The sequence below is a fragment of the Emydura macquarii genome, unplaced genomic scaffold (genome assembly GCF_026122565.2).
Source record: "Emydura macquarii macquarii isolate MOO-44397 ecotype Brisbane River unplaced genomic scaffold, CSIRO-AGI_Emac_v2 contig_1348, whole genome shotgun sequence".
Taxonomy (NCBI): domain Eukaryota; kingdom Metazoa; phylum Chordata; order Testudines; family Chelidae; genus Emydura; species Emydura macquarii.
In genome coordinates, this window is record NW_027131485.1 from 2,234,625 (window position 1) to 2,251,298 (window position 16,674).

Sequence of the window (16,674 nt, forward strand, 5' to 3'; positions counted from 1 at the left end):
TGAAACCAGAAAAAGGTTTATTGGAAAGGTACAAAAAACCAGTCACTGCAGCTAAATTTACAGCAATAAATTACGTTGTGGCTGTCAAGAGAAAGTGATGGGCACATACACAGGGCTATACGCCTTACAAACAGGAATCCACATTACTTGGTATATCAATAATTTATTTTATAATAAAAAAGCAGCACAAAAATAAATATTGAAATGAAATTACTGAATAACCACAGAGGACAGAATGAGTTGGTGATAAAAACTTAAACAGAAGATCTATCATTAAAAAAAAAAAAATGAAAGCAAAAGATCGACCATCTATGGAAACACCCCAGCAGACTGAAGTACAGATGACAAAGGAAAACAAACCCACATTACAAAAGTTGGTTTTTTTTGTTTTTAAATAAAAACAATCATGACAAAGTTTAAATGATCTGAGAGAGAAAAAATGCCTCCTCCTCGGGCTTTGAGCCGCACAGTAGCCTGTATGCACCGCTATGCCAGCAATACAGAAACCTTGGCAATCACTCGTCCCTCCCACCCATTATTCATTTTGCAGTACTGCCTTCCTTCACTTGTCCCAGAAAGACATGGCATTACACAACACTCCAACCTTCTGCATGTTGTACGTTGTTTCCTCAGGCAGAAGATATAACTGGGCAAGAGCAGAGACAGTAACTTGCTTCAAAGGGCTCTGAAGCTTCCTTAGTTGGAAATTATTCCCAGTCCCAGTAAAGAGCACATCAAATGCATACACAGGAGCACAGAGAAGCCCCTGATCAGAAGGATCTGTTATTGCCCAATGTAAACATCCCACAATGCACCAGTTGTGGGTCAGGGGACATATCACAAGCTGCTTCTGATGTCCCCACCTCCATACTGTGGTTCCTATGCACAGGGTGGGTATCAGAGGGAAATGCTAGCTTGGGGTGCAGAAGTGGATCCTAATCCTCATGAAATTAAGACTCACTGCTTCCCTCTAACGGTGGTGTGACAAGTTAAGAGGAGCAGAGAAGGGAGCCCTGGGACTGAAGTTACTGCAGTAAAGAGAGACAAAGCAGGAAGTGGAAGGAGGGGTGGGGGAGCAATAAGCACTCCTTTTCAACAAGGCTCGCCTAGAGATTCTGCAGGCAGTGGCCCAATTCCCCTCATGTGGCTTTTGCCCTGGGCATCAGTCTTGCAAGTGCAGGACGGAACAGAAACGAACCCCAGAGGAATGCGTTTTGACAGCCTCAAGCTTGAATGCCATTCAAGGAAGAAGGGAGAGAGAGTTGTCTCCAATGTGGTGAGCAGCTTTCAGATTATTCCTCCCGCCGCATTACCTTGCAATTCTGATCCATCTGTTGAAGTTAGCCAGCGTGCCTCATTTCCCCCAAATCGCCACCCAAGGAGCCCTGGACTGGCAATTTCTTTTAATAAAGATTTACAGTATCAAACTTGGAAAAAAATTTACGAAAAATCTGTACGATAAAATGTATATAATTATATATTTATATATATATATATATTTCTCTTTTTAAATATTTCCACGTGGTCCTTATTGATATCCAATATGGATTACCTACCATGGTTATGGTATCAACAGCTTTAACACCACCCAGGCCTCATTCTTTATTGAGTGATCGGAGACTACGCGCCTACTTGCACTAAACTGGCAATCACTTGGACAAGCCTTTGGCACCCTTCCGAGAACTGGAAAATACTCACGTCACAATGGAAGTACTACTAACGAACTCAGATATATTCCTCATCTCATTCCAACAGCAAGAGAACCCCACAGAAAGATATATTCCTCACCTCATTCCAACAGCAAGAGAACCCCACAGAAAGATATATTCCTCACCTCATTCCAACAACAAGAGAACCTCACAGAATTATATTTAACTCCCCATTACACTCTTGTCTAGTTGATCTCATTTCCTTGGTGCAGTGAGGGAGGTCCCAGATGGGGTGGTCTTATCTGTTCAGGAATGTCAAGATTTTCAAGGAGCTATTCTAGAAACTGGGAACATTCAGTCATTTCCAAGTCCACTGGATATTTTTCTGTTTTTCTCTTTTAAAGTCCCAACGATGCTAGGAATCTAGATGTTGCTTGTGTTAACGGAGGCACCTTAAAGATGTGGTAAGATTTCCAAATACTTTTGAGTTACAGAACATGAAAAGGGACTAGGGAACTGTGTAACATCCTTCTCTTCCTCAGCTTCTGCTGGGGGAGTCAATAAATGGTACTGATACGCAGGACATCAATCTGCCTTTTAGGAGATAGAAGAGAAGTGGAGCTAAATACCATCCAAACTCTATATGTCGGTAATTTCCTGCTCGCCTCGGGAAGGAGATGAATCTGGTGGGGATAAAACCATCAATTCTCTTACACACTCTATGGCTCAGTAAAGTTATCAGTGTAGATATTTAGACCTGAAGGAGGTTCTGTCTCTCAAACTACTGGACTCAAGTACCTTCTTGGGAAACCCAGAGACACCAGTGACTGGGTAAAAAGTGAGCCAACAACAAGTGTGTTTGTCTTTAGAAGACAGACAGGGCTTGATTAAACTGGCGCATTCTTGCTACTCCAGACACAAGATGACTTCACAGACAACATCCTACACTGGCCTGGGATGTTAATTTTCTGTCCTGTTCAATGACAGGAGTATCTTTCTTTATCCTTTTCAGTTAATCTAGAATACCAGACATTTTTCTCTATCTTCTCCTTTGTACCTTACTCTGGAACATTAGTCTACCAAACTCTTCTGAATATGAATATTAGCCTTCTCCTCCAGTCATCTTAAACTTCAGGATTCTCAACCTTTTCTCACCTGCTTTAGAACAGGCATCTTACACCCCACTAGTCTTTGACCGAATCTGGAACATCAGGCAATCCCTTTTCTTTCCTACTTCAAACACACAAACATCAACATAGCTATTTTTACACTGACCTGACACCCTTTCAGTCCTGTTAAAGAAGAGCAGACTCTTCTCCCTTTGGCTGCCCACTGCTGAGCCATAGGTACTGCTTCCCAACTACCCTTCAGAATCATAAGCCCAATTTATTGAGCCCAATTTTAACATTCCCCAAAAGCCACCAATTCCATTCCGTCCCTGCATGCATCTCTTGGGATAATTCACATCTCCAAGAAATGTTGAGTTTCAGGGTTGTCTTTATACAGGTATCTCAACCCTCTCAACACAAAACACGGTAGGGTTTTCTACTCTTTGGAAGCCAGCTTTAATGACTGAGATGTAGTTAAGAATCTTTCTTCCTCCTTTCAGCTTCCACCCAGCATCCCACACCCCATCTCTTGTTGGCAAAGACCAGTGTACATGGCCCGAGACCGGGATGGCCCGTTCTAACAGGCAAAGGTTCTAACCATCACTGCCTTTGTCATCAGGAGTCTCTGCTGGTTTTGATCTTCTTGAACATATGCTACTGGCCCTCTGGTTACTTCAGTGCTTTTAATGCATCTGTCTAGCATGCTCTACAGAAACACCTTTTCACAATGCTGATTCCCAGCAGAATAACTCCCCACACAGAAATCAATTCTGCCTCAGTCCATTAATACTTCCAGTATTTCTCTCTATGCCCACAACGGACCATCCTTCTTACATTTTACTGTGCCTTCTTCCCTTGAGCTTCAGGGAACCCTGAATAAGTCACTATTACACACCTGTGGATCATCTGGAAGAAATAAACTGCATAAATATACCCAATTTTCAGGCACACCTCGGGGAAGGAGCTATTGGTAGACTTGGGTTTGTATAAGGGAGGCTGCAATTTAGTTTTATAGGCCGCATGGGGTGTATTAAAACATGTCACCTGGCAACCAGTATGGGCTGAAGACAGAAAGGTTTTTCCTACCTGGTGTGGTCTGATCCAAACATATTACCCTCTGTATAACCAACCCTCTTTTCCTCCCCCAGTGCATGACGGAATGGACTCTGCTTCGGAGTTTATTTCTCTGCCACTGCTATGACAGATGGAGGTGGTGGTGGTGGGGTGAGGCAGCTTCTTAATGGGAGTTGGATGCCACTGAAGGAAACTCTTTTCTATACATTCATCTCACATGATTTCTACAATCCATCTGTTACCTGGCTCTTGAACACCATTCACGAAGGCTCCGGAGGCTCCTCCGGTATCTTCGCCCAATTGGGAAGCTGCCCACAGGCTAAAAGGGGTTGGGGAGGCAGGGAAGGGAGGAAGAGAGAGCTCATGCTAGGAACAGAGCTCAAATCCCAGCCACAAGAGCTTCATGGAACCACTAAGTTCACAGAGGAGCAGCCAGTTACATTCCCTTTGTAGATTTTTTTTTTTTTTTTTTTTGCACTTTTGAAGAAGTGAATTGTTAAAATGCCAATTCTTGAAGTGACCAAGGACTCTGGAATGGTGCATAAGAGCCCTTTTCCCCTCCCCTCAGAAAGGCTGCTAGTCCCCCCACCTAGGCCACTAGGATGCTGCTGAAAATGGCACAGAACTGGATGAGATTTCAGCTGATTTCACAATGGTGATGACACTAGTGGTGGCGACTTTGGTCGGGGTAATAGGCCCCCGCGCAACGGTACGAGCAAAGGTCTGCAGCGCCTCGTACTTGGAGCGCAGGGCGTCCAGCTCTAGCTTCATGCTGCTGTTTTCTCGGGCCAGCTTCTCCACCTCTTGCTGCAGCTCAACCCGCTGCCTCTCCAGCTCCTCCTTCTGTGTCACACGCTTGATGCGGCAGCTGGCAGCATAGCCCCGGTTCTTGAGTGTGCGCCTCCGCTGCTTCAGGCGGATGACCTCTTCTTTGGTGAGACCCCGCAGATGCTGGTTCAGCTCCCGGACGGACATTGACACGAGTTCATCGTCGCTCAGCACTGGGGCGTTCTCTCCCGACTCCTCCTTTACCTGCAAGTATCAATTTCACAGAGATAACAGTCAGCAGCAAGCTACATGAACAGACATTTAACAGCCATCCTGGCTAAAGCAAGAAAGCCACTATGCTCCCCTGCAGTAATATAACTATATTTATATAGCACCTCTCAAACAGAAAGATCCCAAAGCACTTTACAGGCTATGTACACCAGGGAAATGCAGCTGCCTCTTGGTGGCACATGGCAGGTATTTCAGCACAGTATCTTCAGGGCCTAGAAACCGTGATGGGTGTTGGCAGAAAATATCTAGAACATTACACAGCCATTGTCAGGGGGTTACAGCAATGTATACCTTATTTAGATAAAATCATGAGGAGAATTTTAGGGAGACTGGAGTAAAATTGCTTCAGCTGAAACATGCCCCGCGATCTTTATCGCAAGGGGTCAAGACCATAGTTTTACAGCTTATCTACAGCAGCACAGTGCCTTCCAGGATTATGCTGAGGCCTAGGTTTAATACCGGCCCAAAAGAAAGAGTGCCACTTGCTAAATCACTGCCACCACTTCCCGTGCCTTCTGCATTTCTTTTCTGACAGCCTCCCATCCAAGTGCTGGCCAAACCCAACCCTACTTAGCTCATAAGACCACATCCTGAAGCAGTAAGGTTGCAAACCCATTTATTGGGCCACTGTACAGAGAGGGTAGAGGAGACAGACAGAGGAACTCTCCCTCGGTCTCTCAGCTGTTGTTATTTGTTTGGTTTCTTTCCACAGTTATTTGCAGAACTCTGAAGGAGTAAAAAGAACATCTGAAGAGAACACAGGACATCTGGAGGAGAGATTCAAGACACTAGAAGGGATTTCTGCAGGCTCATCAGCAAAATGTGCAATCAAAGCCATGAGGCAACTGTGACTATGAGGAATTCACTGTCTAAACAGGTCTATAGGTGAAACATCTGCAAATCTGTGTCTTCCATATCCAATGCATATGCCCCTAGTATCAGCAATCTCTCACCCGCAGGTCTGTATAAAATATTTTTCACAATGCTGTCAACACACCTCAACCCCCACCTGACTAAAAGTGTTTCTGTAGTACCAATAGGGATACTCTAGTCTACACACAATTCCCCCATTATGTCATCAGTGCCCCGCTACCCTTTCTTCACAAGAGCTCCCCTGCTGGTACCAGAGACATATTTTGATATTCTAATTTGCAAACAGAATCCCTCAGAGAGAAGTGGCTTTTGGCACTATTGGTATCTGTAGCACAGCTCCTTGCCCCATCCTATTCACCCAGAATCACCCCAGTCAGCCTCCCACAGCCTTACCTTTAATGCCTTGTTCGGTTTGGGATTAGTCGTCATAACCTGGGCACAGTCTCCGGGACAGAACTGCTCAGAAATTGCAACTGGAAAAAACAACAAAACAAGATTTTCAGGGAGAATGGGGAAGGAAACAGACCCAATATTTAGGACACAGTGACTCTTTCTCTAAAGCGCCATGCGAGCTTATGGGGCTATATAACTGCTCTCTAACAAAATCATCATCAACCTTTAGGACCACCGAAAGGATTCAGAGATGAGTGTCTTCTTTGTCTTGCCAACAAGTGCTACACGTGAATACAGCTTGTTTTGGCTTTTTGAAGTTAAATGGGGCTAGTCTTAAATTCTTGGTACTATTTTTGCTTAGAAAAAGTGCCAGGAAGAGAATGGAATCCAGGGTTGATCCACAAGTAGAAATTGTGCTGGCTACCATATACTATATTGCCAACGTGCTACCTCACCTTTAAGGGCTAGAGGGGAGTTCCATCTCCATGGGCCCGTCAGTCCTTCATCTGCCCTGTGGAGGATTTTCAGACCTACAGATTTAGCTGTTAGGAACTGGACTAAGACCATCAACTCATTTCACAAAAGCCACTACACAGTAACACCACTGCTCCCTCCCATTTTGGTCATTACTGACCTGGACTGGCTTTGAACCAGCAGCCCGGGGATGAAAGCTCCATATTCCATTACCCACTCACACTCCAAAACCATCACTTGAAAAAAAAGCAAGCAAAACCGATTAAGAAGACAAGGGATGAATTTCTCTGCCTCCCGGTAGATCAGGACTGTTGCTTCACAATTCTCTCACCCCAAGGCTGCAAGAAGTCACCCGTCTGATATTCCTATGGGCGTGTCCATTGACAAAGAGTGTCCTCTGCTGAGAAGCTGCCCTTCACTCTCACCTTAGCTGCTAACTACTCCCCTTCAATCAGCACTTTAGAAAATCCGCCCAGCTGGACCTTGTTCCAGTACCTTCAGACCCACCAAGTTGGAGAGATGACACTGCCAGAGTGATTGTTCGTGATGTACCTACCACAGAAGAGGGCACTGCAGCTGTGACATCACAGCATCTTCCTATACTTTCCCCAGCATCTTGGCTATACAAGCTGGGGAGGGTGCGAGGGCTCCAGCTCTGACACAGAGTCTGTCCCTCCCAAGGAGCGGCTGTAGCGGATTTCAAAGGCTGCAGTGGTGCGGGGTGTACAGAACACACAGACTGTCTGGCGGGAGTTCTGCTCCCCCTCTCCCCCCCCCCCATTTCCACGTCTGCATCGTGTCACACATTCTAATCATTCATGAAAAATACAGCCAAAGCATCCCAAGCATGATTCCCTTCTGATAGTTGCCATGGTGACCTTGGGAAAGTAGCCAACCCTGAGACAGTAACCATGGAAACAGAGAAGCCCAAAAGCAATAATGACTTCAGGTCATGTCTGTGCAAAGACATCATGAGGTCGTCAGTGAGTAAACAAACTCATTCATATTTGCAAACCACCCTGGGGGTGGGAGGTCCAAGGGCATATGAAGGTGGGGTGCAGGGGTGACAGGGAATCATGTGGGTAAAGGGGTTTGGTTCAGCTCAGGCGGCTCTTGCTTGAATTGTACTAGTCAAGACACTTCATCATGTGACATGCACATAATCGAGGTAGAGGAAAGACAAAGAAAACAGAACCACAAAGTAAAGGCATTTCCGAATGTCTTCAGTACAGCACCTCGTCTCTTTTCCAGCCTGAAACGGACATAGCAGCTTTCCATCTCTCCATCTGCATGTCTCGCCCCCACCCGACTGCCTCCTGTCACGCAGTACGCGAGCCAGACCAGCGGAGAGACGCTTCATGATGAATGGGCCACTTAAAGCGACTGGTACGCAGCGTCTTTTGTGTGGCACCACACACAGGGTGGTGCACTGTGTCGTACGACACCCCATCCTGACAGCAGTGAGAGCAACCCTCACCTCCGCCAGGGCAGCAGGAGCAGACGCGGCTGAGAGCGTTCAAAATGCCATGGACAAATCACGATTATTCACCACAGTCTGAGTGGCACAAACCCACTGGGGAGGGCAGCTCACGTACTGAAGTGAAAAAGGGATGGGTGGGGAGCTGGAGCCTGATCTCTCTTCTGTGTGAAATACAAAACTTGCAGCAAACTAAGAAGCTTAAGGGAGGGTTGGGTATTCTCTCACACCTCCAGACATCTTTCCAGACACCACTTCTCCCCCCTTTGCAGTTCTCCCCTCCCTCACATCCCCCTCACACTTGGTATTCGTTAACTACACCTAGCACACCCCTGCTCTAGCCAGAAGCACCAACACACATAATAAGCACAGAAAAGCGGAAGGAAGGGCTCCTAGCCCTGGCCAAACGGTCCCAATGAGTAACCAGGAGAGCAGCTGAGTTGCCTGGGTAGAAAGGAAACAGGCAGCAGCCCCCTCCTTTCACACACAGAGAGCTTCAGGCCTCGCAGTCAGTTGGTGCCATAGCTATGCAGTGAGTCACCAGCTGTTTACAGAGTTGGAGAGCTCACATTCCTGCAGACCCAGAATCCCTTCTTCCCTCTGCGCACCCCCCCCCCAGCCCTACAAGGAAAGGGGCACACCAGAGTCCTGTGTCGAGTGAAAACGGAAAAGGGAAGTCAAGAAGGGAGGGGGGAGGAGGACATGACTCGGTCACACCCACCGATTACACAAAAGGGCTTTAGATCCTCACCCAGTGACTCTTCAAAGCACTTTCTACACCAGCCCATGGAAAAACTGAACACGCTGCTGGCTTGCCAGAAAGGGAAAGAAATGTGGCATATTGTGGAAAGCAAGTGCAGAGGGTGGAGAATCCCACAGGCCAAGGATCACTGTCTGGGGTAGTTTGCCACCCACAGTAACTCTGCTTATTTTTAAAAGCTTCCTGTGAGGAGCCCCCCTTCTAATCACCTGTTGCTTTATGCTCTGCTGTCTGCCCAGACCATGTCTATTTACATTCCACACTGCTCCAGGGAAGGTCCTAGACTCCTCCATGTTTGCTACAAGCCCAGGCACACCATTACACACAACAAATTAACGAGGGTCTGAGAGGTTCCAAGTGTTCTAGAGATTAGAGATGCAGAGGCTCTAACAAGCCATACTTCACAGCTGGAGGCCAGTATTAGCATAGGATGCCTCCTTTATGCCCCTTGTTCTTTAAATAAATGGCAGCGTTGCTTATAAATTGGTATCTTCTAAGAGAAACCAACATGTCCTCTGAAGGATCAACTCCCATTACAGGGGTTCAGGCATGAAGACAGGCAGAACACCAGAGTCAATATTGGGACTAAAATGAAGGGGTGTGGATGGGGAGAACTCAATACACAGGTTGTGCTCACTAGATTAGCTGTAAAGAATGGGCAATATCAGCATCTGGAAGAAGACCCCCTTCCGCCCCCACAGGAATTTTGTTCTTGCATAGCAGCAATTCTCAGATACGGGTTCACATACACTGACATTGGAGTCAAGGTCCACTGCTATTTGAGAACAGACTCTTACTTGAGAGTTTAATATAGTAGTCAAAAGAACCAACGTAAGAGCACTTAAGTGATTGAACATCTCATGATACATTTGTTTTATGCAGTGGATCCATCATGCTGGTGTGGTCTGAACAAAACACTTGGAACCAAGAATTCGGTTGTAATCCTGACAGATGACCATGCACTCTATGGCCTTGAGAAAGTTTCTTAACTTCTGACTCAGTTTCCCTATCTGTAAAGTGGGCATAAAAATACACTGTTGGTGCTGTTTTTGACTGTCCACTTACCACCTACAAATGGTTAAATATACTGCAGTTTGTGGCATTTCCTGTACATAGACTACAAAAAATAGAAAACCCCATAGTAAAAAGGTACACAGTGCTGCAAACATTCAATTTTTAATGGTGCCCAGTTTACATACCTTACAGGGTGTTTGCAAGGCTCTATATAAATGTGTGATCTTATTACTATAAACATTTTTTTTCCCTATTCCTTCCTTTTTTGTTAACTGTATTTGCAGCCTCATGTCTAAAGTTAGACTGCAAGCTTTTTGGAGCAGGGACTATGTTACAACTTTATTCTGTAAGCAGCATGGCACATTTCTAAGTGCTACATAAATATGTACGAAGCATTATTATGCCCCAGTATAGGGACAAGTGTTTATAGAAGGTTGTGTTTCTCATTTATATTTAAAACAAGTGTTTTTATGGGAATTATACAAAGAAACCCCGTGTCAGTGTTTTTATTATCAGGTTATCCAACACCACTGCTGTCAATACCCTTGCAGTAGACATCCCCCTTCTCCCATGGCTCCTATCTCACTTACAGCATCTTTGTGAGAACTTGAAGCGCTCTGCTTTTTGAAACCGGGATCTCAAGTTTGATGGTCTCAGTCTGGTACATAAAGCAATACCCACTATTTTTCTTCAGGTCTCTCCTCTTCCCTACCCACTCCACCAACACAGCCCTTACTAGTAGGATGAGATGGGGCAGCACTGCTGCGTGAGAACACTGGCAGTAAAAAAAGAGCACAGCAGATGTGATCAGAATTTGATTTTAATAGCACTTTCCACACTCCAGTGATCCCAAAGCACTTTACAAAGGTAGCTAATCACTGTGTAGTTAATTGCAGCCATGGATGCACTGGATTGTAGTCCACACACAGCCTTGGATGTTTAAACTCATTTTAACACAAAAGGGAACACTGGCGAAGACATAAATTATCCAGCAGGAAGCACCATAGTTCTTTAGCTTCCATTCATACATGAAGCAGCATGTACAGTAACCTGAGACTATATGACCCTCACCCCAAGCAAGCCAGCAATAACTTTTCCCCTCCTAAGAAGGAGGCAGACAGTGAAGTTTAAGCAGAAAGGAATTCTCAATTTTATCTGACGATTAACCATCAATAGTCTCAATTCAGCACAGAGATTATGCTAGGAATACACTCTGTCCAGCCATTCCAGAATCCAGCTAGTTCATTTCCAATGCAACTGTTCTGTGACTTACCCTATAGTTTATCCACAAGCTATTTTCAGCTCTTGGTACCCTTCTTCCCGGTTCTGCCTTTAAGTCTCCTTTAAGTTTTAAAAGGCTGTCTACCTGGAGCTGGAGTGTGGCTGGTTACCATAAATGAATAGTCCATAGCCAGTGGTCTGCCTTTATACCAGAGGCCAGGCAGACTGCCCTGGCTGCTGCTGCTGTGAGAAGCTGAATAGCCACGCTATTCCTGGCCCCTGCAGAGCATTTCAATTTGACAACTGTTCTCATCCAGTGAGAAGCGTACACTCAACCAATCCCTACCGTCGCACCTCCACATGCCACACGAGACACCTGCAAGACGGTCACGTCCGTTAACCATGCCTACAAAGCTGGCCACATCAACATATCCACCACGGAGGACATCAGGTCTGACAGGTGAGGGGAACGGCAGGTGCTTAAAACCTAGGCTCTGTACCTCTGTCCCTTGGAGACATAGCATGGATTCCCAAGACACTGCAGTGTGGAATGCAGAGGGAATCTTCCCTTCCATCATTCACAAGTCCTACTCCTGCTCTAACAATCCTCACACACAGCGAGGCAGACTGATACCTGTCATTCATCTGTAACAGAGGGGGGAAGGCTATGCTGATGATGTGAATCACCCAGAAAGCAAGCATATGCAAGGCAATAACTTCTACATGAACGGAGAGAAGACACAGAGGAGGGGTGAGTCATTGTGTTTACTGCTCTACAGAGAAGCTACACACAGACCACTCACCCAGCTAGCCAGATTTCCATTTCTCTTATGGATCAGAACTAGCATCCAGCAGCAAAGAACAGATGCGGGAATCTTCAGACTGAATCAGAATGCGGCCAGAACATGACTCTGAGGCTCTCTCAGGGGAAGCCTGGACAGGGATCAAACAGTCTTCAGTGGTTTAGTAAACAACTGAGTCAGATGCTGCAGAGCCCTTGTGGTTACACAGCAGAGGATTCAGGGTATCATGAGGGCATGCCTGTGTCACATTACAGAGACCTTGGAGTTTCAGGAAGGGGAGAGTGGGAACTACAGAGGAGGTCAGATATACTGCAGATAGCTTCTGATATAAAGAGGGCACAGAGCTCTTATCCCGTGTGCATTTATAAAATATAGTGATAAACAATGTTTTATTAATATTAGTTAAATCTCACACCAGCTCCAGGAGGCAAGGAAATATTCCATTTTACAGTCAGGGAAACTGAGGCCCAGGCTAGTGAAGTGATTTGCTCATGGCCATAGTGGGATTTAGTGGCAGAACTGCAAATAGGATTTATGGCTCTTTGTCTCTTTCTCAGCCTCTAAAGTTATAGTTATTAATGAAAGATAACAGTACTGCTATGCAGGGTCCCCATATGTTGCAAGCCTGTTGAATTTGCTGCAGGATCTACCCCTTGCTTCAGAACCAAGCAGCGGGACCACTGCTTTCACTAAGAAGAATTTCTAGGCCTTGCAGTCATGGAGAATATCTTCCAAACATGAATCAATGCAGCACTATCTTGCCTGAGTCTGTAGATATCCTGAAACAATAGCTCAGCAAAAATGCGTGAGAAGCTGTTCATCTCAATAGGGTGCTGAGCCTACGCTGATAATGTAGAGTGTTAGCACTGTATATTTCACAGCTGTATGTTTGTTTAAATTAAGTGTGTGTTTGTGAGATACAAAAACCACATGCCATGCCACCTCAGGGGGCCAAAAGCCACCAGCATCCCACCTTCAGTTCTTAAACCTCCAGTATAGTTACACTTTTTCAATAGAGCACGCCAAAAACTGACCGACAATGTATACTGAACTAATGGTTTACAGTTAATTCAATAAAGACATTAATGTCTAAGACTGCCAATCTGTTGTTACAGAAACAATGGAGGCTAAAGGCACAGACTTTGGGTGAAACTTGAAATGCGCATGGCCTTCATGTACTAGAGATGGAGTTTGTGGACTTCTGCCTCCATATTCTTGAGATACTTTTGAGGTGGGGTATGAGTTAACCCTAAACGTTCTTTGAAATGTTAACACAGTTAAGCCAAAGTGTGAGTGCAAAGCCCCCACAAACTTTGCCAGTTGTCTTGGATTTTACCAAGTGTCCTGCTAATGGGAACCAGCACAGCCCCTGCACTCTGGTAACCATATCCTTCTAAATAATTATCTTCCACATGCTCACTGAGTCTCTTTTTGGTACAAACAGGGTTAATTCCTCCTCCCCTTCAGTCCTGCCAATACTATGCACTGCCATTGGATAATAAAAGTGTCCATCATGTTTAGGAAGTGACTAGAGGAGGAAGGCTTCTCTGCACAGTTTACACACGGAAGACGAGAGAAAGAGAACAGGCGAGCAAGCACGGGCTCCCTCAGTGCGAAAGCAGCAAGGTAAATGAATTAAATACTAAATCACGGCAGCAGTGTAATGGAACATACTGGCTGGACTGGGAGCAGGGCTGCACCTTTTCCACAGACGCAAGGCTCAAAATCCCATAAAATGGGATGCAGTTTTCCACTGTGTGGGACAGGAGCATTTGCTCACTACCTCTCTGCCTTCTTCGCTCTAGTGAGGAGCTAACCACAGAGCAGATCGGTCAAGACAGTTAAGGGAGCCATTTCCATTTTCTGCAAAGTCATTTTGCCTGAAGGGATAACTTGAGACCTCATGGCCTATTTTCTGATGGGATCCATAGAACTAGTCCCCTCCTCCATTGAGCAACACAGCAAGGAACAGGGTTGGGGGGGAAGAGGGAGATAGAGAAACAGCCTTTGGCAGCAGGAAGAGGAGGAAGGAGGTCTCTAAAGTTGACTATGAAATGCTTTTAAGGTTCAAAGATGCCTCCATTCCCTCTCCTTTGTCCCCCCAGTGGGGATGTTTCTCTTGCTTGTGCCACCTCCCTCCCTGTCCGAAGATGCTAGAGAAATAAGGTTTCCCCACCCCATCTCAGTCAAAAAATCCAAACTGATCAGTATCCTTCACACAGTCACCAGGCAAACCTACCAGTAGAACAGATTTTCAGAAGGTTAAATTCCCCTTCCCTCTCAGTCTCCATCAAGGGTGTGGTATCTGAACTGTTGGTGGAGACCCTTCTAACATCCATTTTCAGATGTTTCCCCTTTCCAGGTGCAGCCCTCCTCACAGAGCCATATTAGTCAGGCCAAAGGCACACCTCTCTGACTCTGAAGAAGGGTTGTGGGGTTTCTTTGCAAAGTGTCCCCTTCCCCCCCGAGGCAGAACATTTTGCCTCCTCAGAACTTCCATTCTCAGCCAGTCTAGTAAGAGTGGAACAGGAAACCACATCTGCAGTTCTCATGGCAGCACAGAATATTACTGTTAGTCCAGAACAACTTTTTTTCTAAGCAAACCAATGTATTTTTTGTAGAGAGGATAAAGGCCACTGAGATGCAAACTGCCATCAGTAGGGATGCCTGCTTATTGGTGTTTCCAGATCCCTGGTGCTCCACTCAGAACTGTGGACCCATACTGATCTTATCCAGAATTCTCAAGGCCTTCTTTACACTTCAAAGTCCATCATAGTTAGAACTCAGGGTCACAAGGCACAGCTGTGCTAGAACTGTTTCCATTCAAAACTAGACACAATCTGGATGCTTGTTCTATGGCACAAGCACAGCAGAAACATCACTAAGATATAGGTTCAGTCCCCCTTCATCCACTAGCTCAAGCTTCTGGCATTTTTTTTAATCACTGGGAAGGCCAGTGTCTGTGGCAAGGTCTGCTGGCCATTATGGTTCAAAATGAAAGGTATCCAGTGTTACCAGGCCACATCTAAACCAGGAGGATCTTTTAGTCTCATGGATGGCCATGTGGGAGCAGGTGATTAAGCAACACGTGCCTCACCTAGGGTTTCAACATCCCAGGATATCGTATGAAGGCGTGTCCATTTGTCACAGCTAACACAATCCAAAGAATTACAAGAGCTAGGGATATGCAGTTCCCTTTAATTCTGTAGTAGTATGGTTCGCAGCAGCAGTGTCTGAATTGTAGCAGTTGCCCTTCCTCAGAGACTTGCTCTGTGCCACCCACATGCATGCATGCATAAAGATTCTTTTGCATGTCATTCGAATGCACTGTGATGGGACTGGATGGGTTCTTTAAGGTGGCAGAATGGAATCATCCTGAGATGAGCTATGCATGCATGCTACATTCAGGAAAGTATAAAAAGCACCACGACTCAGAGGCGTTACACCACGAGTGCTATCTAAATACAGGATTTAACTGAAGAGTTGCTTTGCTGAATCACATAGCCTGCTAACACTACAGCCTGCTCTAGCACGTGCAATCCCGGACCCAAACATTAACTCCCTTCAGGCTATCAATGTTCACTCACTCCCCTACCACCATCCCTCTCTCCTCTGCTTCCTGCCTGCCCAACAGGGGTGCTGGAACAATCTTTACCGTGGGAATGCTGAGAGCCATTGAACCAAACTATAAACCCCGTAATATAATGGAAACCGCTTGAAGCCAAGGGGTGTAGCAGCACCCCTAGTTCCAGCACCCATGCTGCCCAGACCTTCTCTCACTCTCCTCCATTCCATATCCCTATCCTCCACCTATCCTCTCCAGTCTGACCTAGTTAATGCCCATACCTCCTCTCTACCCAAGTTTCCTGTCCCAATACCCCTTTTGCCAGGCAACCACGCTGCAGTTAAGAAGCTATTCCAGACTCCATTATTCATCTTTCCTAAAACAGTGGGCCTAAGACCCTCCCAGCTTGGCTGATCCATTCCATGTAGCTCTCCTCTCTTCCCTGCTCAGATTTCCTGCTCCGATGCCCCGTAAACACCCCCACCTCCCCCCAAGTGCTACTCTCATAGACTTCTGCATTGGATTCTTCTTATGCCATCTGCAGCCTCTGAGCCACCAGTGGTCCTTGTACCTCTCCACCATCACTCAACTTATTCTCTAGCCTTCCCTTCTGACCTCCTGTTCCCCTGGGGATCTAGGCAGGGGCGTCCCCTGCTCCTCTCCCTCACACTCGGCTCCAAGCCCCACAGCCTCCTGCGGAGTTGCCCAGCCCCTGCTTCTCATTCTCATGCCCCACTTCAGCACCCAGCCCCTCTCGCTCCTGCTCCTCACCCCCATGCCAAGCCTGCCAGCCCCTGCTTCTCACCCCGAGCCCCACTGCCCCCTGATCACCCGGCCCCTGCCCCGGAGCGCGTGCCGGCCCCTCCGGGATCCGCTGCTTCCCTAGCCCGGCCCAGCTGAGCGCATGGGGCCCCCGGCCGGGGCAGCCAGCCACGTGTGTGAGCGGCAGCGCCACTCCGCGCTCCCCCCCGCCCCGCGCGGAGCCGGCCGCGGCATCACCCCTCGGCCCGGCCCGGCCCGGCCCGGCTCGGGAGTGGGCCCGGGAGGGGGCGGACACCACGTGTCCCACACGATGATGACTCAGCGGTTTTCCAGCCCTCGCTACAAACTCCCCGCCCCCAGCTCGGCCCGGCCCGGCCTGGCCCCTCCTGGGGGCTCCCGCGCGGCCCGGGCCCCTGCCCCACCCCGCCCTGCCAAACTGGA

The 16,674-nt window shown here is 46.9% G+C and overlaps 2 protein-coding genes across 7 annotated transcripts in view; one reads left to right on the forward strand and one right to left on the reverse strand.

The window, feature by feature from the left end:
• The window catches only part of MAFK (MAF bZIP transcription factor K), a 16,815-nt gene continuing 141 nt past the window's right edge, over positions 1–16,674 (reverse strand). Inside the window, exons 1-4 of one of the 5 annotated variants that reach the window (XR_010920313.1) lie at positions 6,613–7,370; positions 6,158–6,237; positions 4,075–4,864; positions 1–2,332 (exon numbers count right to left, since the gene is read on the reverse strand). Coding sequence is in view for 3 of the 5 variants with exons in the window: in XM_067550872.1 (XP_067406973.1) it covers positions 4,430–4,864; positions 6,158–6,237; positions 6,613–6,724 (627 nt within the window). In the remaining 2 variants the exon portion in view is untranslated. Of the gene's footprint in view, positions 4,865–6,157; positions 6,238–6,612; positions 7,371–11,155; positions 16,194–16,674 lie in introns of those variants that run through there. The other 4 variants (XR_010920314.1, XM_067550874.1, XM_067550872.1 and 1 more) reach the window with 4 other exon arrangements.
• The window catches only part of LOC137154995 (lysosomal alpha-glucosidase-like), a 26,911-nt gene continuing 23,719 nt past the window's right edge, over positions 13,483–16,674 (forward strand). Inside the window, exon 1 of one of the 2 annotated variants that reach the window (XM_067550870.1) lies at positions 13,483–13,532. The gene's annotated coding sequence lies outside the window, so the exon portion shown is untranslated. The remainder of the gene's footprint in view (positions 13,533–16,674) is intronic. The other variant, XM_067550871.1, reaches the window with a different exon arrangement.